At 45.9% G+C, this 25711-nt stretch overlaps 1 protein-coding gene across 1 annotated transcript; it reads right to left on the bottom strand.

Moving 5' to 3' along the window:
• Nucleotides 1-12217: 12217 nt before the first annotated feature.
• Nucleotides 12218-21911, bottom strand: LOC309817572 (nuclear RNA export factor 5-like; the record flags this gene model as incomplete). The annotated part of the gene is made up of 19 exons (XM_082646857.1): nt 12218-12389; nt 12927-12999; nt 13630-13672; nt 13768-13883; nt 13992-14050; nt 14157-14264; nt 14408-14463; nt 14547-14615; nt 14998-15034; nt 16835-16944; nt 17129-17236; nt 17356-17444; nt 17591-17660; nt 17799-17879; nt 17996-18100; nt 18216-18299; nt 19306-19481; nt 19905-20073; nt 21717-21911. The coding sequence occupies 19 exons, from the start codon at nt 21909-21911 to the stop codon at nt 12218-12220; spliced, it is 1920 nt and encodes a 639-aa protein (XP_082502983.1).
• Nucleotides 21912-25711: the final 3800 nt, after the last annotated feature.

Raw genomic sequence — 25711 nt, forward strand, 5'->3', positions numbered from 1 at the left:
GTAGGATAGGGAGGGTGGGAGGGAGGGAGACGCAAGAGGGAAGAGATATGGGAACATATGTATATGTATAATTGATTCACTTTGTTATAAAGCAGAAACTAACACACCGTTGTAAAGCAATTATACCCCAATAAAGATGTTAAAAAAAAAAGAAAAAAGAAGAGTGGGGCATTTTATTTTATTTTTAAGACTTCCTAATGACTAGCACTTATGCACTTATTTCTTGCCGTCATGATATCAGAAACATAAATTGAGGTTATATGTAAAGAATGAAAAAGTGGAAAGATTAAGCAAAAGAGAGAATGACTAATGACATAAGATAAAATGAGTTAGCAATAAGTAGTTTCTTAATGAGAAGAACAGATTTTAATTATTAGTAAGCATACATTCTTCTTAGTAAACAAAGGTACAAGGTATTAATGCGGCAGAAGAGACTTACTTTGAACAGGCTTTCCCAAAAGGTTTTCTGAGGAACACTAGTACTTCCAGTGGTCTGTGGAAAAATGTTCCTTTCCCATATAGCTTGAGGAAACTACCTGCTACAGACTGAATGTTTATGTACCAACCTAGTCTCCAAGGTAACAGTATTTGCAGGTAGAGTCTTTGGTAGGTGATTAGGTCACGAGGGAGATGCCGTCATGAATGGGATTAGTGCCTTTATAAAAGAGGACCCAGAGAGCTCCCTTGCCCTTTCTGCCATGTGAGGATACAGCGTGAAGACAGCCCTTTATGAACCAGGAAGCAGGCTCTCACCAGACACTGAACCTACTGGTGCCTTGATTTTGGATTTCACAGACTCCAGAACCGTGAAGAATAAATTTTTGTAATTTGTAATCCACCCGGTCCATGGTGTTCTACTACAGCAGCCTGAACAAGCTAAGACACTACCCTATTCTTTGAGATTCAAGTGGCATATTATCTTAAAAATATGACAATATAGAAATCCTTTTTACCTTCATTTTTGTATGTCCCATATTTCTTCGATGGATGAAAACATTTTTGTTGTTGCTGTCTCTCAGACATAGTGTCTTGTAGAGCAAACCTGAAAGTGCTGAAATGAGAGGAAAGAAATGGCTATTATATAAGAAAAAATATATATATCACCCCTTTAACCATCTCTCAAGCAATATTTAAATCCCTCACAAATGTAAACACCATCTTTTACTTGCTGCATTTTACTCATTAAGTACCATCTACGTGATTTTTATGAAATGTATCATCTATAATTTTACTTAATATGGTTTTCTTAAATAAATTCACTGTTTTTTTTCCCACACGAAGGAAAGGGGAGAGCTTTCAAGGAATGTAACAAGGAATGGTTAGAAAGTCAGGAGGAAAATCAGAAGCCAATAGTGTCTGGCTGGACTAATTTAAGCCGTTTAGAGAGTCCAAGCAGAAAAAGATTATGGCATCCCACCCCCCACACACTGAAAAGCTACTGATCAGCAAAGCAAATACAGAAAACAAATTCTGAACCTTAAGGTGCTGGCTACTTTCATACTTTTACTGAAAAAATATCAAATTAGAAAAAGTCTCTCTCCTTGCCTCTCTCTACAGAACAAATTAAGAGACAGAAATTCAGATCAGATTTGAAATCATCGATACGAACTGGCATCTAGGAGTTCTCTGGTGTTCCTAATAACATTATATAAGAAACATATGAAACATTATATTATCCTTTATATAGGATAATATAAAGCATGTGTAATATGCATAATCATATGCATAATGTGCACAGTCATATGCATAATAGGGGTACCAGAAGAAGAGGAGAGAGAAAAGGAGATAGAAAATGTATTTGAAGAAATTATGGCTGAAAACTTCCCAACCCTAAAGAAGAAAACTGATATCCAGGTACAGGAAGCACAGAGGGACCCACACAAGAAGAACCCAAATAGAGTGACACCAAGACGTAGCATAATTAAAATGGCCAAAGTGAAAGATATAGAGAACTACAAAGTCAACTGGGAAACAAGGTTTAAAATGGCAGTAAGTACATACTTATCAATAATTACTTTAAATATCAGTGGACTAAATGCTCCCATCAAAAGACAGAGTGGCTGAATGGATAAAAAAAAAAACAAACCAAGAACCTACAATATGCTGCCTATAAGAGACTCACTTCAGGGCACAAGACACAGACAGATTGAAAGTGAGCAGATGGAAGGCTCTTTCATGCAACTGGAAACAACAAGAAAGCGGGGTTAGCAATACACATATCTGACAAAATAGACTTAAAGTACATAAAGACAAAGAAGGACATTATATAATGATAAAGGGATCAATAAAGAAGAGGATATTACACTAGTTGGCATATATACAGCCAATATAGGAGCGCCTAAATATATAAAACAAATAGTTACAAACATAAAGGGAGAAATTAACAGGAATACTATGATACTAGGAGACTTTAGCACCTCACCCACATCAATGGACACATCTTCCAGACAGAAAATCAACACAGCAACAGAGGCCCTAAATGACACAGTAGACCACTTGGACTTAATTTATATCTACAGGACACTACCTCACCCGCATAAACAGAATACACATTCTTTTCAAGCGTTCAAGGAATGATCTCTAGGAGAGGCCACATACTAGGTCAAAAAACAAACCTCAACACATTTAAGAGGATAGAAATGACTTCAAGCATCATTTATCACCAAAATGACATGAAACTAGAAATCAACCACAGAAAGAAAACTGGGAAAAGAATGAATACATGGAGACTGAACAACATGCTACCAGAAAACCAGTGGGTCAATGATGAAATCAAAAAAAAATCAGGAAATACCTCAAGACAAGTGACAGTGAAAACACAACCTTCCAAAATCTGTGATGCAGCAAAAGCAGTTCTCAGAGGGAAGTACATAGCGATTCAGGCCTTCCTCAAGGAACAAGAAAAATCTCAAATAAACAGAAAGAGAAAAAGAATTAGAAAAAGAAGAATCAAAAAATTCCCAAAGTCAGTTCTTTGGGAAAGATCAGAGGGAAAGAAATAAAATAGAGATAAAAATAGAAAAGATCAATAAAACCAAGGGCTAGATTTTTGAAAAGACAAACAAAATCAACAAACTTCTAGCCAGACTCACCAAGAGAAAAAAGAGATCATACACCATGATCCAGTTGGATTCATTCCAGTTGCTCTGATAGCCTTATGGAAGTTCCCTTGTATGTTATTTGTTGCTTTTCCCTTGCTGCTTTTAATATTCTCTCTTTATCTTTAATTTTTGCCATTTTAACTACAGCGTGTCTTGGTGTGGTCTCCTTTGGCTTGACCCTGTTTGGGACTCTCTGTGCTTACTAAACCTGGATATCTCTTTCCTTTCCCAGGTTAGGGATGTTTTCAGCTATCATGTCTTCAAATATGTTCTCTGCTCCTTTCTCTTTCTCTTTCTCTTCTCCTTCTCAGACCCCTATAATGCAAATGTTAGTACACTTGCTGTTGTCCCAGAGGTCTCTTAAACTGTCCTATTTCTTTTTCTCTTTTATTCTTTTTTCTATTCTGCTTCAGTTATTTCTACTACTCAGTCTTCCAGCTTGCTCGTCCATTCCTCTGCATCATTTCATTTACTGTTGATTCCGTGTAGTGTATTTTTCATTTCCATTATTGTATTCTTCTCTGTGTGGTTCTTCTTCATATTTTCTAAATCTTTGTTAAAAACTTCTCACTCTGTTCATCCAATCTTCTCCTGAGTTCTTTGAACATCTTCATGATCATTACCCTGAACTCTTTATCAGGTAGATCGCCTATCTCCACTTCACTTTGTTCTTCTTCTGGGGTTTTATCATGTTCCTTTGTTTGGAATAGATTCCTCTGTTGCCTCATTTTGTCCAATTTGCTATTTTATTTCTCTGTGTCTGTTAGGTTGGCTCCATTTCCCAACCGTAGAGAAGTGGCTTTTTGTAGGAGATGTGCTGTGTGTCCCAGCCAAGCTCTCCTCTCTGGTCACCAGAGCTATATGCTCTAAGGGTGCCCCCTGTTAGGGCTGCATGTGTCCTTCTGTTGTGACCGGCACACTACTGTGGATGTTGTGGTAGGTGTGGCTGCCCCTGGTCCAGCGGGTTGCCAGGCCCTGCCTTGTGCAGAGGCTGGTGGCCACTGGCGAGTGAGGCTGGGTCATGAGGCTGCTGGCTGCAGTGCCCCAGGAAGTCCCGGGATTAGCGCTGGCCCACTGGTGGGTGGTGCTAAGCTCTGCAGTGGGTGGTGGTGGGGCTAGAGGTCCTGTATCTAGTGTCAGCCTGCTGGTGGGCAGGGCCAGTTCCACATGGCTGGCTGCCGGGTTTGGGGGTGTCCAAAAGCTGGTGTTGGCCCACTGTTGAGTGGGGCTGGATCCCAGGGCAGCTGGCTGAGGGGTCCAAGGTGTCTTGGAACTGGTGTTGGCCTGCTGGTGGGTGGGGCTGTGGCCCAGCGAGTCCTGGAGCTAGTGCTGGCTCGCTGGTGGGCAGAGCCAGGTTCCTGGGTCTCTGGCTGCAGGGCCTTGGAGTCCTGAAGCTAGTGTCGATTTGCTGGTGTGTGGGTCCAGTTCCTGACATGGCTGAGTATGGGGTCTGGGGTGTCCCAAAGCTGGCGTCATCCCACTGGTGAGTGGGGCCAGATCCAGGAGCAGCTGGTTGAGGGGCCCAATGTGTCCCAGAGCTGGTGTCAGCCTGTTGGTGTATGGGCTGAGTCCTGGTATGCCAGGCGGCAGGGCTGTGGTGGTTCTTGGGCTAGTGTTCCCAGAGGAATATTCCTTTTTGCATATTTACAAATATGTACATTAACAGAAGATGTTCTTTAATTTTATTACATTTTCATGAGACTGAATTTCTTCTAAAAGCTTGAAGCTTTTAAAGATATTCCATATTGAATTTTAATGGTGCTCTTTAAAGAAAATTGTTGCTGATCATAAATGTTGACAATTTTCTTGCTTCTCATCTTTCATGTCTTTATGAACTCTGTGTTGTATGTGTACAGAATGGTAATACTTGATGAAATTGTAACTGTAAAGAATCCATTGTGTCAAACTATCCTGACACAATAATATCAAAGTACGATAGTAAAGAAAAAGCTTTGCCAAAAATTTGAGAAAGAAAAAGAGATTTAAGTACGCTACCATGGATGCCTTTGTGGTCCTTCCTAAACTTACTGCAGGGGTGAGAGCTCTAGTGCTTTGTAACTACCCATTCACTGATTCAATGTAGGTATTTCCTGAATAGAAGTATTTGTTACCTGGAAAGGCATAGTAGTTGAAAACCATTTGAGCTTGAGTACTGTGGGTATTATGCTCATATTGATAATTGTGCTTTCAAATGGTGCCGGAAGGTGGTATTTTTGTTTACCTACGCAATATACATTCCTCATCTTCCTAAGTGGTCTCAAATTTTCATTAGTGCATTTCCTCCCTCGTACAGTCACATGTTGGGGGGAATTTGCCTGCTAGTTCCAAGGGTGAGACCAGAGTTACTCTAGATCTCACGCAATAATCCTGTGTCCCTAGCCACAGTCATTGGTTCAAGATTGGGCCTGAGTCTTTATATCTTTGAGCCACTGGATCAACGAACCTAAAGTCTCCTCTACCTCTGGGCTCTCAGTTATATAAGCAAGTATCTTTCCTTATCGTATACACAAAAGTGGATTTTACTTTCTGTTACTTGTAGCTTTGTTACTTACTGCTATATATGTTTTTGAAGATATGTTATCGGGTGAATGTAAGTTCAGAATTTGTAATCTTCTCAATACATTTTCTTTTATGGTTTGATAGTAGCCTTCTTGGTTGCAATTGCTTGATGTCTATTTTGCCTGATAGTGATACAAATTAACCACGTTTCTTTCAGTTTTACTGATCATTGGTATTTTTTACCATCACTTTATTTTCATCCTTTCTGACAGTCTACTCTACCTGCTTCATGACCTACTGAAACACGTTCATAATGCCTGTATTAGACTGTTCAGACTGCCACAACAAAAATACCACAGACTAAGTGGCTTAACAACAGAAATTTGTTTCTCACAGTGCTGGAGGCTGGAAGTACAAGATCAAGGTGTGAGCAGGGGTGATTTCTTCTAAGGCCACTCTCCTTGGCTTGAAGATGGCCATCTTCTTGCTGCTTTTTCACATGGTTGTCCCTCTTTGTATACACACTTCTGCTGTCTCTCTGTGTGTCCTAAACTCCTCTTCTTATAAGCACACCAGTCAGATGGGATTAACGTATCCCCTAACAGCCTTAAATTCACTTAATCACCTTTTAAAGGCCCTATCTCCAAATCCAGTCACATTCTGAGGCACTGGTAGTTAGGGCTTCAGGATATGAATTTTGGGAGAACACAGTTCAGTCAATAACAAAACCTAATGTTAAGATGACGTTATCATAGAAAACAAGAGAGCAGAGGCAGGAGCAATGATGCGGAGCAGGCAGGAGGATGGTATGTTAGGCTTTCATTTTCCTATAGCTTCTCCAGTTCCTAAAATTCTCGAATGGCCAATGAATCCCAGGCATTTGACTGAGAAATTTCCATTGCTACTACCTCAGCCTGGACCTAAAGGATGGGAACTAGTATTCCACACTAGTTAACAGCTCACAGCTTAAAATCTAACCCTTTCCTATTATCAATAGATCTGCTATTTTCTTCCAAGACACTTGACCCTTCTTAACCTCAGCTTCTTAATTAGATACAGAGACAAAATAATTAGTCATACAACTCCAACTGTGAGAATTAAATGAAATTGAGATCTACTTCTGCACATAATCAGGGCTGATTGCTGGGTGGAAGGTTTGGAAAGCTGTTTCCTCAGCCATTTATGCACAGAATGTTCAGGCTCATTCTATTCTAACAGCTCTATGTTCTAGGTCATGCCACAGCATTGTCTATGAGACATGCAGAAGGGGAAGAGTTGCGTCTGTGCACTGGAGTTAGACCTTTTGGGGGCCCAATTATCTCATCAAATGCCTCCCTTACTATTTAGCAACCAGAGCCACTTGCAGTTCTCTATTTCGACTCCTAATCTTCAGGAAGACAGAGACATTGTTTGAATTTTTTCATGGCCCTATCTTCCCTTCTTAGCACTAAGCTTGACATGCACTAGGTGCATGAATGAATGAGTAAGTGGATGAATGATAGTTATATGCCACACATATATCTTTCTTCTCTGACAGTTCGTAGCCCCTGGCAGGCCAGAGCCTTAGCCTTATAGCTAAGTCCAGTGGTTAAGCCTCGGTGCTCTCACTGCAAGGGGCCCAGGTTCAATCCCCGGTTGGGGAACTAAGATCTGGCAAGCCATGCAGCACAGCCCAAAAAAAAAAAAAAAAAAGATGGATGCATTATGTTGAACATAAATTATAGCTCAGTGAAGTTGGCTTTTAATATGTCTTTGTATCCCTTCCAGAATCTGGAGCTGTGTCATGCTCATATGTGGAATCAACCTGTATTTTCAGATTGAACTGTACAATTGGGTTTTTCATGTGTTTGCTTGCATGCTTGATTTTTGTTTTGTTTTGGGTTTTTTTTTTTGCCACAGCCAAGAATGTTCTCAGATCTCCTGACTTATACATCCAACCACATGCTCCCCACCGAGATTATTCGTAGGCTCCACAAACGACATGGTCAAAACAGAACTGTCAGTTTCCTGGCATTGCACCGAAGCTGGTCCTCCATTCATTTCCCCATCGAAGAAAACCGCCCTAACCCAGCTGCAAAAATCCACATTCCAAGAGACACACTTAATTCCTCTCTATCCCTTACCACAAACGTGGACTTCATCAACAGGTTCAGTACTTCCAAGATACATCTCATCTCAAACCCCATCTCACCCCTTCCATTGCTACGACTGTAGTCTATGAGACTGTAACCTCTCACTGTCATGTGTGTAGTAGCCTCCTAATCTTGTCTCTTGATCTTACAGTTGCTCTATTTCAGTCTGTCCTCCAAGGAACATTTAGAATGAGCTTTAATAAAGCAGATTTTGATAATAATTTCCCTTCATTTCAGAAAGCACCCAATGGCTCCATCATAATAAGAACAAAACCCAGAGTCCTTACCATGGCCCACAGGACCTTCTGTTATTGGGCCCCTCCTACCATTCTCACCTCATTTTCTAACACTGTCCTCCCAATACACACTGGCATACAAGCTGTTCCCTAAAACTGCCAAGCTTGCCCATATCTTAGGGCCTTTCGTCTTGCTCTTCCCTCTGCCTCGAGGGCTCAGCTCCTATATCTTCCCACTGCTGACTGTGTACTTCTTGTTATTTGAATATTAAATCTAAATTACGTCTTCAGAAAATCCTTCCTTGCTTTCCCCACCCTAGTCATTCTCTGTCACATTTTCCCAAATTATTTTCTTAATGGCTCTCAAATCTTGAGTGTATCAACCCCTGTAGAATGTGAGCTCCATGAGAACCATGACCCTGTCTGTCAGGTTCTCTGATTTATCTCCAGTGCCTATCACAGTGCCTCACATATCACTGGTAACCAATAAATATTTGTTGAATGAATGACTGAGTGAGTGAATGACGTAGATTAAGCATGCTAAGTTGTGAGGACTCAGGCATAGTCTGGGACATGGGATTTGGGAGGATGGGAGAGTGAGCTCAGGTGTCTCTGAAGCAGCAGTTTTCTTTGAATCCATGAAAACTGTGGTTGGAAAACTGGGTAGAAAGGACATGATAATTGAGGTGGTGCTTCTAGCTGCCTTGGGTATGAAAGTGTAGCATATGTTCTATACTTATTCTCCTTCTTTCTTAATAAAAGAATCCCAAATTTGTTTGGGACAGTAATGTTTCCAGTAAAAGACCACATTTATAGCCTCCTTTGCAGCCAAGAATGGTCACATGACCGACTTCCACCTAATGAGGTGATGGCAGAAGTGTTGTATAGTAGTTCCAGGAAGGTGGCTAAAAGGGAGATGAATTTCTCAGACCAAGGTGTTTCTCATACCATCTGTTGTGGACTGAACTGTGTCCTACCCAAATTCATATGCTGAAGCTTTACCCCCAGTACCTCAGAATGTGACTGTGTTTGAAGATAGGGCCTTTAAAGAGGTGATTAAATTAAAATGAGGCCGTTAGGGTAGACACTAATCCAATATGATTGGTTTCCTTATAAGAGGAGTTTAGGACACGTAAAGAGATACCAGGGTGTGTATGCACAGAGGGACAACCATGTGAAGAAGGAGTAAGAAGGAGGCCATTTGCAAGCCAAGGCGAGAGGCCTCAGAAGAAACCAAACCTGTGGACACCTGGATCTTGGACTTCCAACCTTTAAAACTGTGAGAAATAAATTTCTTTTGCTTAAGCTACTCAGCCTGTGGTGTTTTGTTATGGCAGCCATAGGAAACTAATACACCATCAGATAAGGTTTTCAATTTTGACAGCTCATTAGAATCAACTGGGGTGAACCTTAAAGATACTGATGACTGGGCTTATCCCTAGAGGCTCTGATTCAGTTGGTTGAATCTGAGCATTCGAGGGGATCCTAATGGATATCCAGAGTTGAAAACCACACGTCTAGGAGAATAGTTTTAGCACTCCATTGAGCAGGCTGAGAGTGATGAATCTAGCATCATTTAGAAGGCATCCCCCCGTATCTCCCTCCTTCCACTGTGTTTCCTCTACCCCATATCCCCCTTCTTCTTCTGCCCTATCTAGATCTCCACAGATGGACCCAGAGATGCCCCCATCTCTTAATCCTGTTCCATATCCAAGTTCAGTCCTAATTTGAGGAACATTTAATAGCTTCAGCCCCACTTCTGCCCTCCCTGTCAAGAAAAGTGAGTCTCGAGGGGCCTCACATTCTCTTACTCTGCCTGTTAGCCAGAGCCAGGGCAGCTCTCTAGAGGTAACTTCTTGCCTCTTAATCCAGTTATAAAATGGATGAAAGACATGGACAGAGGGCAAACAGGCTTAGGAAAAGCTATTCAACATCTTTAGCCATCATGCAAATGCAAATTAAAGGCACAATGAAATGTTAAACCCACCTATCAGAATGGCTGAAAAAAACAGTGACAAAACCAAATGCAGGCAACACTGGATAAACTGAGTCACTCACACATTGCCAAAGGCAATGCAAAATGGTACAGGCCGTCTGGAAAACAATATGGCAGGTTTTTCAAAACGAAACATGCGATTACCAAATGATACAGCAGTTGCACTCTGGGCAATTTACCCAGAGAAATGAAAATTCATGTTTACACAAAAACCTTTACATGAAGTTCATCACAGTTTTACTCACAATAGCTAAAAAGTGGAAATAGCCCAGATGTCTTTCAGCGGGGGAATGGGTAAGCAAACTGTGGTACATTCACACCGTGGAATCCTATTCAGCAATAAAAAGGAACAGACGATAGACACACTTTACAACTTGGATGGATCTCAGGAGAATTATGCTGAGTGAAAGGAATCCATTCCTAAAGGTAGTGTACTATATGATTCCATTTCTATGACATTTAGGAAATTATAATAGTGTTTGACAGAGTTTAGGGATGTGGGATCAGGAAGAAGGCGGGTGTGGCTATAAAGGCTAACATGAGGGAAACGTGTGGTGATGAAACAGTTTTTGATCTTGTTTGTGGTGATAGTTAGAACACCTACACTGCTGGTAAAAGTGCATGGAATTATATATATAAGTATTATGCACAAGTGTTCTAACACACAAAAGAGTGCATGTAAAATGGCGAAATTGTGGTAAGCTCAGTGGATTGTACCAATGTCCATTTCTTAGTTTCGATACTGTACTAAAGTAATACAAGGTGTTATCATTAGGAGAAGGTGAGTGATGGGTATACATGACCTCTGTACACATTTTTTTGCAACTTCTGGTAAATCGATAATTATTTCAAAATAAAAAAGTTAAAAAAACAACACAGGAGTTGTGGGGAAAATCGTCTTAGGTACAGAACCTAAGAACCTAATAAAAATGTTAACACAGTTTTAGACCTGTTAAATGATTAAGAAATCCATAATTATTGGAGTAAATATGGTACTTTACTTGCTAAATACCTTATGTTTGCTTATAGAAGTGAACATCAGAACGGTCACAACTTGTGAGTACTGAAGTGGTGGAGAGAAGGTTATCAGGAGGCAAAGCTTGGATTTTAGGGTTGTCCAGGAATGGAGTCCTTACTCTATAATTTTCAAGCACTGTGTAGGTCGGATATAAATGCTAGAGACTGCCAGGGATGATGTGGGAGAGGGGACTTTTTGGTCCTGGCCCCACTAACTCATGGTTGGGTCAGGGGAAGAGCAATCCAAGACACACAACATACGATGTGCAATGTTACTCTTTAATATAAAGATAAACAAGGATCATGTGTGGGAAAAATATAAAACAACGGGCAGGCCTACACGGTAAACTTTGGCTTCCTGGTTAGCTGGACTGCAAGCTTAGTCATGGATATGGCTTCAGTTAAGAGAAGAGAGGTGACAAATATGATGAGGATGAAAATGACATCTAAAGGCTCATTTGCAGAGTTTTGTTCTCAAGATCCCAGGTCAGTGGATGAGGGTCACATGTGGAATTTTGCCCTTGGACTGAAGAAAGTAAAGAGAAAGAATTGGGATGTCAGCAGAGCCAGCAGCCGTGAGTGTCAACCCCCGGGCACCTGACTTCTGTCCACCTTCACCTTCCTGAAACCCTAGACGTCTATTTCTTCTTATCTCTGAATTCTCAGAATTCACTTTTTGATGAGTAAAGAAATTTTTAGTTCTGGTATAGTCTAGTCATTGTACTGAAAGCACCTCTAGTGGGGAGGATAGATGACCTCCCTTAGGACTAAACGGGAGACACTTGACCACACAACTTCACTGCTACATCTATGCTACAAGAGCAAGCCTTCAAGTTTACCAACATGTATGTACCAGAATGAGCAGATGCCACTGCATGTAATGCTGAAAAAGAGGCGAAAAGCTAAATGCCTATCAATAATAGCTTATGGCTTCCTGGAATTCAATTGTTTAATATATTGATCTTAGAAAGAATAATGTAGCTTCACATATACTGAGAAGAAACTATGCTGGCACTAATAATAAAAGAAGTTTCAAGACAGTATTTAAGATAGGATACCTGTATTTTATAATACATGGAAATGTATTAATATGAAATTAGGGTATTTCTCACAAGTAAACGTTTGTAAGGAAAAATAGATTTAAAATAATTACCTGAAAATTCCCATTAATCACTCCTCTACTCCTCCCAGCTCCCTCCTATCCCCATGCAACCCCAGCACTCACTTCTGAGACCACTAGCGGTTCATCTCAGATGGGGTGGAGGATGCCTGCATGATGTCCTGCTGCTGCTGGGAGAGGGGGTGCATGGAGCTGGAGGTGGGTGTAGGCAGTGGGATGGAGAACACACTCTGGGTCTCGCTGGGGTTGGCATCCCTCACATACAGCTCGTCATTCACGATGCACAGACTGAAGGAAAAATGGGGCCTCAGACAAGTGGTGGATGGACACCCACACCCCCAATACTGACTCTGCTCCCACTGGCACTCAGCAACCAGATTCCTTCCACGTCCCTCCTGTGTCTGTCTCCCAGGTTCCTTGACTGGTACCTCTGCCCCTCCCCACAGAGCCCACCTTTGGAGAGACTATCTACCACCTTCACTTGATTTATAGGTTCATCCCCAAACCAGGGGCAATTTCGCATTTACCCTTTACCACAGTGCAAGGGGTGGACAGTCTGATCCCCATTCTCAGAAGAAGACACTGAGTCACACAGAGGTCATGGGAATTGACCAAGGTCACACAGCGAGTGAGTGTTGGGTCAAGGAGTGAACGCATAGGCCGATTCCAGGCCCATACTCTTCCTAACCACTAGGCTACACTGCTCCTGGGATCCCCCTGCTGGCTTTCCACAATACTGAGTAAACCTAAGGTCTTTGCCACCACATTCCCTGGCCCCTGAGCCCAGGCGGGGATGGGCATTCCCTCCCACAACAGGGCTCTCACCTGCAGTCGCGGGCAGGGGTAGCGATGAAGGTCCGGGTGAATGCACGCAAACAGCCCTGAGAACTTCCTTCCACTTCAACAGCAAACAAACAACAGTACCCCTTACAGCTGCATGTGCTGTACACGCTCACACAGCGGTCCCCAGTCAGGGTGTGACTGGACACTCATGCTGAGAGGGCAGTTGTTCACGGGGGCCAGGGTGTCGGGAATGGGGAGGGCAACTATAGGAGCAGTCTGCACCCAGTGACAGGGCCCCTGACGACCACTACACAAGTTCACGGGATGCATTTTTCACAGCCGCCCAAGAGGTGGATACTACTACCCTATTTTGCAAATGAGGAAACTGAGAGGTTCAGTAACAGCCCAAGTTCTCAGAGTAAGGATCTGGGATGAGAGCCACCAAAATCCACAGCCTGTGTCCCCAACGCCCAGGGTGTGCAGGGCAGACAGGCATGGACACAGCTCAGACCTGGGTTGTCTGTGGGAAGCCTGAGGGCAGGAGAATACAGTGGGGAAGGGGAGGCGGGGGGAGGGGAGGGGAGGGGAGGGAACAGAAGGGAATACAAGGGGAGGGAAGGGAAGGGAAGGGGAAAGAAAGCGAAGGGAAGGGAAGGGGTCAAGGACGCTGGGTGGTTCTGGGTGTGAGCCTGGCCAGGGGGAGGCAGCAGTGGGCCATCTGCGCTGGGGGTCTACACACACTCACCTGCCTTGAACACTCCGCAGACGGAGAAGCAGAGCATCGATTCCTGAAAGGGAAGAGCCCAGGAGCCCAGTCACCACCTCCACCTCCCACCCACCTGCGGCTTCCTGGGCCCACGCGAGGGAGGAAGCAGGCGCTCACCGTCTGGAACCACGTGTCCACCACGAAGGAGCTGAAGGCATGCTGAGTCTTGGGCAACACACAGAGGGTGTGCACAATGACACGTTTTGTGTGCTTCAGCAGCTGGACCCGCAGGTCTGTGAGGGGAGGGGAAGCGAGCGAAGGTCAGGGGCTGCCACGCCCTGGGCCCTATGATTGACCCCTTCACCGCCCTTTCCCACCCAGTCTCCCCATCACACACTCACAGGGGTCCTTGAGCTTCTTCATATTCCTGCTGTCCTTGAAATACTCGCACAAGCTGCTTCTAGGAGACAAAGAGCAACAGTGGGTGGTGGGTGTTTGCAGGAGCTGGCCTGTGTCTGCTGGGGAGCCACACGGCCCAGGAGCACAGCCTGTGCTGTCATACTCACGGGGCTGGGTCCTCGGGGTGGAAGGGAATCGTCAGGGAGAAGCAGGCCTCCTCGTGATAAGCACCCGCGAGAACCTGTCTGTCTCCATAGTCATGGATCAAGTAGTACCTAAGGAGGAGCAATGAAGACAGTCTATCTCTGTGGTCTGGACCTCAAATGAGACTTGAAAACTCCCCTGAGCAGACCTGTGCTCAGGTGGCCTCACCTGTCCTAGACCTGCCCCCCTTGCTCAGCTTCCCAGAGATACTTACTGCTTCAGGAATTGCAGGACTAGGCTCTTCAGCTCATCAGATCCAAAGTAGCTTCCCTGGAATCAAATGGCACTTGAGACTATGCAGTAGATAAAGCCTCCCTGCAACACCCCAAATGTTGTTTGATCCTCTTCCTCACCTTGCAGGGCTTTACTATGTAGGGAGTGTCAACGTCAACGGTCACTGGTGACGGTAACTCCTGGCCATCCTGGAGAAGGGAAGAGAAAGTCAGGAGTGGAGACGAGGGGAGTGGCCCTGGATGATCCGGGAAAAGGATGGGCCCAGGAGGGTGAGGGTCAGAGGTCAGGTGTGAAAGGGCCCTGGAAATTCCGTGGGAAAGCTTACAGTGGATGTCTTCATCATGAGGTCCTGAAAGTCTCTAGTGTTATATTCAACTTGTGTGTGTGCATGTGTGTATTTATGGGTATTTTTCCAGCAAGTATATCCATGTCATTTTCAGGAGTCCATGTCCCCCAAAATGGTTAAGGTTCTGATGCTAATATGTGATCTAGGCAAGACCCAAAGGGCTTGAGGGCAGGTGCAGAGGCCACCGACATTTGTAAGAGACAATGATTTACGTAGGCACTTACCAGGCGTAACAACTTCGGGAAACATTCTCTGATGGCCCTGTCCAAAACCAAAAATAGAGAAGAGGTGGTTGATAGTTCAAGGTTGCAATGCTTCCTTTGAGTTAAAACAGTAATACCATAAACAGAGATCAGTGTGTTCTGGCCAATCCAGCAGCACCCTTTGCCCACCTCTGCTCCTGATTTTAGGGGTTTTCAGTCCACTTGCCTGTTGAGTACTGAGCATCTGTCATCTTACTGTCTGAAAGACACTGTCTCCTCATCTCTCTCAGTACCTTCACTTTAATATTCCTCCCCTCCCTCCCTTCCTCTCCTTCGCCTTGGTAGCTCCCACCCAGACTACTCGGACTCCCTTCTCCAGTGCCACAGGGACCAGCATTTCAAACCCATGCTGCAGGGCTTCCTTCTCCTCCCTTCCTTCCTCCAGGGCCCCACTGAAGGCTGTGGGGAGAAGAGCGGATGGAGTGGGAGCCCGGGGCTCTGCTACCTCACTGGGGGTCCAGCACTCTGGCAAGACCCCGACACACCCCAGGGATGGCCCAGGATGCTGGGCCAGCGAGGTGAGTGAGGTGGTGCTCAGGGAGGCAGATGGAGGTGATGAAGACAGAAAGGGAGTGAAGGTAGGAAGGGAGAGATGAGAGAGACATAGGGGCACAGAGACAGGGGAGAGAGAGACAACAAAGGGAAGGGAAAGAAACTCTCCCGTGGTGAGGGTCAGGGAAGAAGAGAGAAGAAAGGGGAAACGGCACACTTGTTGCGGCTCTTCACCTGCCCCAGAATCGCCCAGACACACCAGGTAGGAAGGGAAAATATGCACATGTTGGGCTGGGGGCCCACTGGATGCTGGCTGAAACTTTGTCACCTGTGTGAGCTCAGCCAGACTTGGGCATGGGAAACCGAGCAGCCATGGGGGCAGATCTTCCTCAGAAGGAGGAAAGGGTCAGGTCCCAGCTCAGTATGGGGTTGAGGATCCGTGGCCCCCTCTGATGATCACTGTCTTCTCTCCCGATGACCCCTGCACCTCTCTGAGTTGGTTCTTTATCTGAGGAATCATAGCTGTCTCAGGCTGCCCAGGGCTCCTGTGAAGGACCAGGCGGGATGATGTGATGTGTGCAGGGAGGGATGGGAAGTGCCCCTGAGAGCCCTGTCCTTCTGTCTCCTCTACCACCTCTGCCCTCTGCCTTCCACCCCTGCCTCAGGAAGCCCTCTGATCACTGGCGTTAAGCCCACGTCTGGCCCCTTGACTCAGGGAGCCCTGCTTCTTCCCAAGGAGGGTCCAGCTCCTGGCACTGGGCCAGCAGAATGGATGTCATGACAGCAGCCACCCATGGCCTCAGCCCTCAGCATGGCGCAGGAAAGCCCCCATGTCAACCTGGGAGAGGAGGGGGGATCCCTTTGGAGGAAGGGGAAGAGGGCCCCTCTCAGAACGGGGGAGGCAAACCCCATCTCAGCACGAAGAAGGAAGGCTTCTCTCAGCAAGAAGCCCTGGACAGGAGGACCCTTCTCAGTCCAGGGCGCCAGCATCTGGATCAAGGCTGGTCGCTCCTGGTCCTGGTGAGGAGGAGAAGCCCTGCTTCCTGGGGCACACTCTTGGGAGGCCTTGCTGGAATATATCTGGGCGCAGAGAGCTGGAAACAGACCCCAGAGCGCCTGCAGAGCTGAGCAGGTCAGGGGAAGGAAACTCCTCACCGGTGATAGGCACAGAGAGAGCAGAAGTTGGGGCCTGTGATCCTCCCAGAAGACCAGGGCTGCCACCTTTGGCAAAGGGGCACTGTCACAGATAGTCTAGGCACCCATGGGTGAAGGTCACCAAGAAGGGTGACAGGGTGTTCACACTGACCTTACATAGGTGGACTGGTCTGGGAAGGTGTCACACAATGGGTTCCCTTGCAGCCACAGCTCTTCAAGCTTCAGCCCTTGCATCTTGCTCAACTCCCACATAGACGTCAGCTGAGAAATATGGCGTGGAAGTGGGAAAAGGAATCCCAGGGAAAGAGGGACATCTGGATCCCTGCACCCCCAGACCCCTCCCTCCCACACAGGTACCTTCACCTGCCTCCTGTCATCACTCTGATGGCCACTAACATGCCCCCCCCACTCTCAACCCAACTTTGACCTGGCTCCCTCTTCTCACCTCATTTTTGGAGAGGTTCAGGATCTTGACGGTGAGGGCCATCTGTATAATGTCAGACAGGCCATTCAGCTGGTACAGTTTGTTGTTGCTCAAGTTCAAGGACAACAGCTTTGTGGCAAGAAGAGGTAGAGTGAAGGTTACTATCTAGGACCTTGGAGACAAATCTGCCCTCCTCCCCATCTCTTCCACCCCCTACCCTAATACCAGCACTGGGCCTACAGCCTCACCTCAGGGAAATTCTTTTCGATGACCTGCAGGGTGGCAGTCATGCAGCTTCTTCGATTCAGAAATATATCAATATCATAGCCCACCAAGTCTTCAGGAAAGAGAGGGGAGGGAATCAGATGGCTGAGTGGGGTGTGGGGCCAGCACCTGCCCCTCCCCACGTTACCATCCCTAAGTCTCCCTCCAGGAAGACCCCTCTGCCCTCACCCGCCCTAGAATTACCGCTGTCAGCCATACCTGGGTCAACGTAGAGCCTCTGCAGGTCAAGAGCTAGCTTGGAGACATCAAATCGTTTGATAAAAGTCAGCTGCAGAGTGAGAGATGGAGAGAGCTGCTCTGAGGCTGTGGTGGTGGCAGGGAAATTGGGGGCGAGGGGGACGGGGGTCTGGAGGAAGGAGAGGTGGGTCTGAGCATTGGCACACAACATGCCTTGCATCTGCATTACCTTTAGCTGCTCCATTTCTTCTGGCTTCAACTTATACCGCACAGAGTAGGGAACAGCGGAGGGCCTGACAAAGACAGGTATCTACAGCAAGAAGAGGTGGGGTAAGCACCAGGAACTCTAGTTCCAAAGACGAATACCAGCCCCTGGCCTGTACTCCTTCCTCAGGATGAGGTACACGTAACGCCCTCGACACACACCTTTCGGCTCTCCTCGTCACGAATCTTGTAGCTGACATCCATCAATGCAGAGGCAGTGCTAGCTTCCTGGACAAAGAATCGAGCCCCATTTTTCACAAAGTGGAACTACAGGGATTGAATGCAACAGCAATAGAATCAGAAGCCAGCAGACCCTGCTGAACCAGGTCTCTCTCTCCCCCTTCCCTGTGCCCATGCGTCTGGCTTCGGCATCCTCTCTTACGTCCACTGGAGTGAAGGGGACACTGCAATGTCTCTGGATTGAGTTCGTTAGCCATGTCCTGTTATACTTTATCCCATAAGGAATCTAAGGATGAAAAGAAGCGATGGGAGAGAGGACAGACAACAGGGAATTTAGGCTGGAGGACGAATCTTTTCCTGTTCTTTTCCGGCCTTCTACTGAGCTTGAAAGGGCTTGTAAAGAAGGGACCACTGGCATGATTTCTTATGGGTGTGCGTAATATGGATTTCCTAAATACTCTTTCTCTCCAGTCAAACTCTCTTCCACATAATCAAGGTGTCAGTGATGATCTTCCTTTTATAAATTTCCAGGAGATCCTACCTGGTGCAGACACTGCTTGCCCCTCAGACAAGGTGTCCAGAGGCTAAACCCTCCATCTCCCACACTCAGCTTGCCAAGCTGAGACCTCCAATGTGGAGTTGCTCCATATCCTTGGCAGTAGTTTCCATCTTTGCTTTGAGACAGGCTCCTCCGTTCTCCTCACGGTCAGCCTGTTCCCTTTACATTGCTTCTCTGAATCTGCCCTTAGATGAACAAGACTGTTAACTCCCGCTAGTAAAAGGGACAGATTACAAACTGTCCCCAGTGAAATAAACCAGCATCTCTACATGAGACCAACAAAACTCCCCCGGGGCTTTTCTCTCCTGCACGTTCCATACATTTTACAGGATACTCACTGTGACCCTGAACCAGCTCCCTGGGGTTCCACCTTGTGTGTTCTCCCCCATTTCCCTCTCCAGAGGTTTTCTGTTTCTCCCCACAATCGTATCCATGTGGCCTTCACTGTGCCATCTCACTCCTCTCTTGTTGCCTGGGATGGTACAGGGAGAGCTGCAGGGGGGATGTGGAGAGAAGGCGGATGAGTGGCCATAAGTGCTAAGAAAGTCTTCTGTACACCCTCGTGTCTTTGACACCAGCACTACAATTAGGATTGCTCAACCATTATTTCACTTCTAGCATGCCTCAGATTTGCAGTGAGAGAAGAAAAACAAGTCCACGGAGCGTGAGAGAGGTGCATAGTCCCAGGGGCTGCTGTGCACAAACCCTGCTGCCTGGTCACTTACTGTCTTACTTCGGGGTCCTCCTGGACATCCTTCTTCATGACGTTTCCATCATCCTCCTTGAGCTGTGAGGGCTGAGGCTCACATCTATCGTGTTCATAATGAGGGCTCCTCTCGCCAGAATTACCTGGGAAAGAACACCAGCCTTTCTTTCTTCCTTGAGGTGGTCTACCACCATCACTGTATTCTGAAAAGAGGAACAAAAATACAAGTTTGCAGACACATCTGTGGTCCACTTACCACATTCCATGTCTTAGGCTAACAGCATGGTAGGGCAGGCAAAGTGCCAACCTGGCCTAAGGGACCAGTCCCACAAGCCTCAGAAAGGACACTCTTCTGCCTGTGCAGAGAGGACAGCCTTATCCGACAGATGGCACTATCAGGGGAAGAATCGAGGAGGAGCAGGATGAGGAAGAGGACGACAAGGAGGACAAAGAGGGAGGAGGGAGGAGAGGACAACTGCGCTGAAACTTTTAAAACAGTGGAGCAGGACTGATAAAGAACCGAGGTGTATGCATCCATGGGTTAGACTGGACACCAGTCATAGAGATACCAGGAAGGCCCCCGAATCTTGCCTTCTCTCAGGACTTTCCAGCAACCACACCAATACCTCTCTCATGCTTCCCAAGTCCAAGGAGCCGCCAAACCGATTCCACTAACAACCAGCAAGCTAGCTGGACTTCCTTTGCCAGTGCACTTGGAGCTTTAATGTCAGGTGGCACTGATGTAACGGCCTCCTGAACTGTCTCCCTCCCTCCAGCCTTGCCCTGAACAATACTCTGTTTGAAAGAGCCAGAGTGAGCTCTCTTTCGGGCCAGCCTGAAATGCCTTTCAGCTCAGCAGGCAACTCTTCCTAATTTCAGCCCTTCTATAACAAGGGTGTGAATGATAACCTGGAATGATGTGTCAACCACCATTTCCCAGTGTTTAGGGATTCTTCTTTTTGCTTTCCATTACTGTTTTCTAATTTGATTCCATCATGGCCAGGGAACACACTCGGGGAGATTTGAAATCATTTTTTTTATTTTTATTTTTTTTAAATAAATTTATTTCTTTATTTATGGCTGCATTGGGTCTTTGTTGCTGCACACGGGCTTTCCCTACTTGCGGCAGCGGGGGCTACTCTTCATTGCGGTGCATGGGCTTCTTGTTGTGGCGGCTTATCTTATTGCGGAGCACAGGCTCTAGGCATGCGGGCTTCAGTAGTTGTGGCACGCGGGCTCTAGAGCGCAGGATCAATAGTTGAGGCGCACAGGCTTAGCTGCTCCGCGGCATGTGGGATCTTCCTGACCAGGGCTCGAACCTGTGTTCCCTGCACTGGCAGGCGGATTCTTAACCACTGCGCCACCAGGGAAGTCCCTCAATTCTTTTTGAATTTATTGAGGTTTGTCTGATGGTCGAGGAGATGGTCTAACTTGGTGAATGTTACAGAGACCCTCGGGGAAAAAAACTGTACTCTGCTGTTGTTGCGCAGACTGTTCTATTTATGTCATGCAGATATCATTAGTTTACTGTGTTATTCAGGTCTCCTATATCCTTGCTGATTTTCTCTCTAGCAATTCTGTCACTTGCTAAGAGGGAGGTGGGTGTGGAAAGCCCCCACTATAATTATAGATCTGGCACTTTCTCCTTTCATCTCCATCAGTTTTTGCTTCATGTACCTTGAGGCTCCATTGTTTGGTGCGTACACATTTAGGATCTTTATGTCTCCCTGGTGTGCTGATCCTTTCACCATTCTGTAAGGCCTCTCTTTGGCTCTTGTTCATTTTCTTTACTCTGACATCTACTGTACTGGATACTGAAGCTACAGCCACGCTTAGAAAGTGTCCTGGGTGTACCTCACCTTGTATTCACTCCTAGCAGTTGTGTTGCTGTTCACCCCTCCACCCACAAATTCTCCCCTCCAGCATATCTAATTCACCATGTCAAAAGATTTGGAAGTTTTTCAGCACCTGCAGAAATAAGATCGTGTCAATTCTCTCTCCCATGGGTGGATTCATTAAGGGTATTTTATTTTTAATGCATTCCACTGAAACAGTGAACCAGCAGATAATCATACTAGTGGCTTGTGGGGAGGGAGGATTATGGTAATTACACTGTTAGAAACAAGCTTCCGTTGGGTTGTAATACTTAAGGTTCTCTAGGTTTGTGTGCTGTGCCTTTTGTACATTAACTATTCCATGTTGTCTCAGGGCACGCTTATGAGTAAAGATCCGCCCACTGCTGATCACTCCACGATGGAGTGATTATGACCAGGCCTCAGATGAACTCCTCTGGGGAGCCCTTGCTTTCCCTGTGTGGCCCGCTGTCAGGGCAATCCTGCTACTCACAACCTTGGGACTTTCCCTGTGTGGCACTGGAAGTGAAAGGAAACACAGATAGGGCATTTGACCCACAAATGCTACTTGCTCAGTCCCCAAACCTCGGAGGGGGCCTGGCGTGCTCTCTTTCTCCCACACTCCACATCCAACTGGTCAGGAGATTCTCTCGGCCCCTCTCTCAAAGTATGTCCAGAAGCCAGCCACTTCTCACCACCTTCATTACCACCACCCTGGCCAAGATACCAACAGCTACCTCCTGGACTGTACTGCTGTCCAGCTGGCCCCTCTGCTTTCATCCTGGCTCCCTTACCTGTCTCTTTTCAACCCAGCAGCAGAGAGCAAGTCAAATCATTTCACTCCTCTGCTCAACACCACATAACGATGGTTTGAAGCCCACCAACATGTTCAAAAGCCAGGAGTTCATAATGACACTCATCAACAATAACAACAACAAAGAGGAACCTTACTGGTGACCTTTGGAGAATGCCGGGCAACCAACTCGTTTTCAGGAAAATCCAGCAATGAAAGGGAAAAATTCACATTTTAAAGGGAGCAGTAAGGGCATGTGGTCTACGTACGGTGTATAGGAAGAGTCAGAGTCATTTGCAAGAACCCACTTTCCTTCCGTAATAACGTTGCCGAGGGGAAAGCGTAAAAGGGAGCTATATGACAGCTACCGCAGTCCCCCGGCTGACCAACTATGTCGGGTGCCTGAACAGGGCTAGAGACCTCCCTCATCAAGGTGATTCAGACACAAGCAATCTCAGACATCGACTTGTCAAGTATTTGATAGAATAATCCAGTGAATCTCTGTCACTTACTGCGTATGTGATTTTCGGCGAGTATTTTACCTCTCTGAGCCTCAATTCCATCGTGCGGTAGTGCTGTTTGCCATGTGTTTCCATTTGTCCCTGTTCCGGCGACCTGGAAGAGCTGTACTTCTTGACCTCCTTTGTTTGGACAGGGCTGTGTATGTGACTGGTTCTGGCTAATGGGCTGTGAGTGACATGTGCTATTTCTGGGCCAGAACATATGCTTGTTGGATTGAGACCTTGCAGGGTCCTCTTCCCCTCAGGCACAGAGACTGACAACTTTCTAGATGATGGCTGCTCTGTCAGTTTGGGTCTCCAAGTCATTCCAGTAAGAATGGCTCAGACCCCCAAAGTCCACCATCCTGTGAGGGGTATGCACCCGCCATGGACATGTAGTCGAAGTGAGGAATAATCCCCTGAGATGCAGGGACTGTCTATTACCACAGCATAATCTAGCCTATCTTGATTCTTGTATCTTATCTGTAAATTAAAATAACATCCTCTCAGGATTTTTCTGAGGATTAAATGAGAAAACTGGTATGACAAGGTTGCCACAGTGCTTGACATATAACAGGAACGCAAAAAATGGCAGCTATAATGATTAAATAATTATAACAAACTAGTTTTGAAAAAGTGTGGAAAATTGGTATAAAATGAGAGCTATTTCATCCACTCATCCTTACGGGTAAGTTGTATCATATTTTCAAGAGTGGGGCATTTTATTTTATTTTTAAGACTTCCTAATGACTAGCACTTATGCACTTATTTCTTGCCGTCATGATATCAGAAACATAATTTGAGGTTATATGTAAAGAATGAAAAAGTGGAAAGATTAGGCAAAAGAGAGAATGACTAATGACATAAGATAAAATGAGTTAGCAATAAGTAGTTTTTAATGAGAAGAACAGATTTTAATTATTAGTAAGCATACATTCTTCTTAGTAAACAAAGGTACAAGGTATTAATGCGGCAGAAGAGACTTACTTTGAACAGGCTTTCCCAAAAGGTTTTCTGAGGAACACTAGTACTTCCAGTGGTCTGTGGAAAAATGTTCCTTTCCCATATAGCTTGAGGAAACTACCTGCTACAGACTGAATGTTTATGTACCAACCTAGTCTCCAAGGTGACAGTATTTGCAGGTAGAGTCTTTGGTAGGTGATTAGGTCACGAGGGAGATGCCGTCATGAATGGGATTAGTGCCTTTATAAAAGAGGACCCAGAGAGCTCCCTTGCCCTTTCTGCCATGTGAGGATACAGCGTGAAGACAGCCCTTTATGAACCAGGAAGCAGGCTCTCACCAGACACTGAACCTACTGGTGCCTTGATTTTGGATTTCACAGACTCCAGAACCGTGAAGAATAAATTTTTGTAATTTGTAATCCACCCGGTCCATGGTGTTCTACTACAGCAGCCTGAACAAGCTAAGACACTACCCTATTCTTTGAGATTCAAGTGGCATATTATCTTAAAAATATGACAATATAGAAATCCTTTTTACCTTCATTTTTGTATGTCCCATATTTCTTCGATGGATAAAAACATTTTTGTTGTTGCTGTCTCCCAGACATAGTGTCTTGTAGAGCAAACCTGAAAGTGCTGAAATGAGAGGAAAGAAATGGCTATTATATAAGAAAAAATATATATATCACCCCTTTAACCATCTCTCAAGCAATATTTAAATCCCTCACAAATGTAAACACCATCTTTTACTTGCTGCATTTTACTCATTAAGTACCATCTACGTGATTTTTATGAAATGTATCATCTATAATTTTACTTAATATGGTTTTCTTAAATAAATTCACTGTTTTTTTTCCCACACGAAGGAAAGGGGAGAGCTTTCAAGGAATGTAACAAGGAATGGTTAGAAAGTCAGGAGGAAAATCAGAAGCCAATAGTGTCTGGCTGGACTAATTTAAGCCGTTTAGAGAGTCCAAGCAGAAAAAGATTATGGCATCCCACCCCCCCCCACGCACTTCGAAAAGCTACTGATCAGCAAAGCAAATACAGAAAACAAATTCTGAACCTTAAGATGCTGGCTACTTTCACACTTTTACTGAAAAAATATCAAATTAAAAAAAGTCTCTCTCCTTGCCTCTCTCTACAGAACAAATTAAGAGACAGAAATTCAGATCAGATTTGAAATCATCGATACGAACTGGCATCTAGGAGTTCTCTGGTGTCCCTAATAACAAACGTGGTTGGAGGAGCGCAGAGGACGCCATCACATGGCAGGCAGTGAATACGAATATGGAAGAGAGATAAGCAAGAGTAGGGCTTTAATGTGGGGGTTGGGAACGAAGGGCGAAGGAAGGGGTCCACCCAGTTTCCTGAGCCTAGCTGCCGAGAGCAGCCCATGAACGCCTGCCGCCCGCTGTCCCGCCAATTCTGAGTAAACCTCTAGTACCGGCGGGCGCCCCTCCTACCCGACTACCGCCTACCGTCTACCGCCTACCGTGGCAGAATATGAAAGCCGGTGGAAAGGTTGGCATCGGAGCCAGAGCCTCATCAAAGTTCCCCCTCAGCCAGGACAAGTACCTTAATTCTAAAGGTCTTCTTCACCTCTCGGTCTGACTCCTCAGAAGGCTAAGCCGAGGTACCGACCATTCGGCAGGCTCTCCACACGCTGAAAGGGCGCCCCCCTCGGTCGCGACCTTATGGCGTCACGTGACTGCGCGACCTACGTAACGTAACGTAACGCAACGCACCGCTGTGGGGCCCTACCTGACTTCCAGGGGCTTGGCTGGCGGAGGCCACAGAGTAGAAGGATGCAGGTGACCTCAGGGTTCAGGAGCCCTCAATCGTGAACTGTGACCGAGAGAACTGAGCCTCAGGAGACCACAGCATGTCCCATGACTGTAGAATATACATGACCAACAGCCGAAGGGTAGGTGTGGTGTTCACATGACGGCAGGTGCTTTGCCTGCCATGTGATGGTAGCGGCCACATCCGTGTTGACTCAGGGATCTGAAGATTCTGGTAGCCAGCAATCTTCACGAGACAGAGATGGCTGAGCCTGATGTGTGACCAAGGGGGATATGTGACCGACCATAGCATCCATACGACTCTCAGAAGCAGGTCACCTGTGTGACTTGGAGGGCTGAGGCTTCCACATGCCACTAGCTAGGGAGGGCCACATGACAGGATGAATCCACATGATGGGCAGGGTTTAGGAGTCTGCCATGCTCTAGCGACTTGAAAAGCTGGATCTACCACATGATCATAGTGGCAATAGGTCCAGAGAGACTACACGAGCTCAGGGTTTAAGGGCTCATGGTGCTGAC

The sequence above is a fragment of the Grampus griseus genome, assembly GCF_964374135.1.
Source record: "Grampus griseus genome assembly, chromosome: X".
Lineage (NCBI taxonomy): Eukaryota > Metazoa > Chordata > Mammalia > Artiodactyla > Delphinidae > Grampus > Grampus griseus.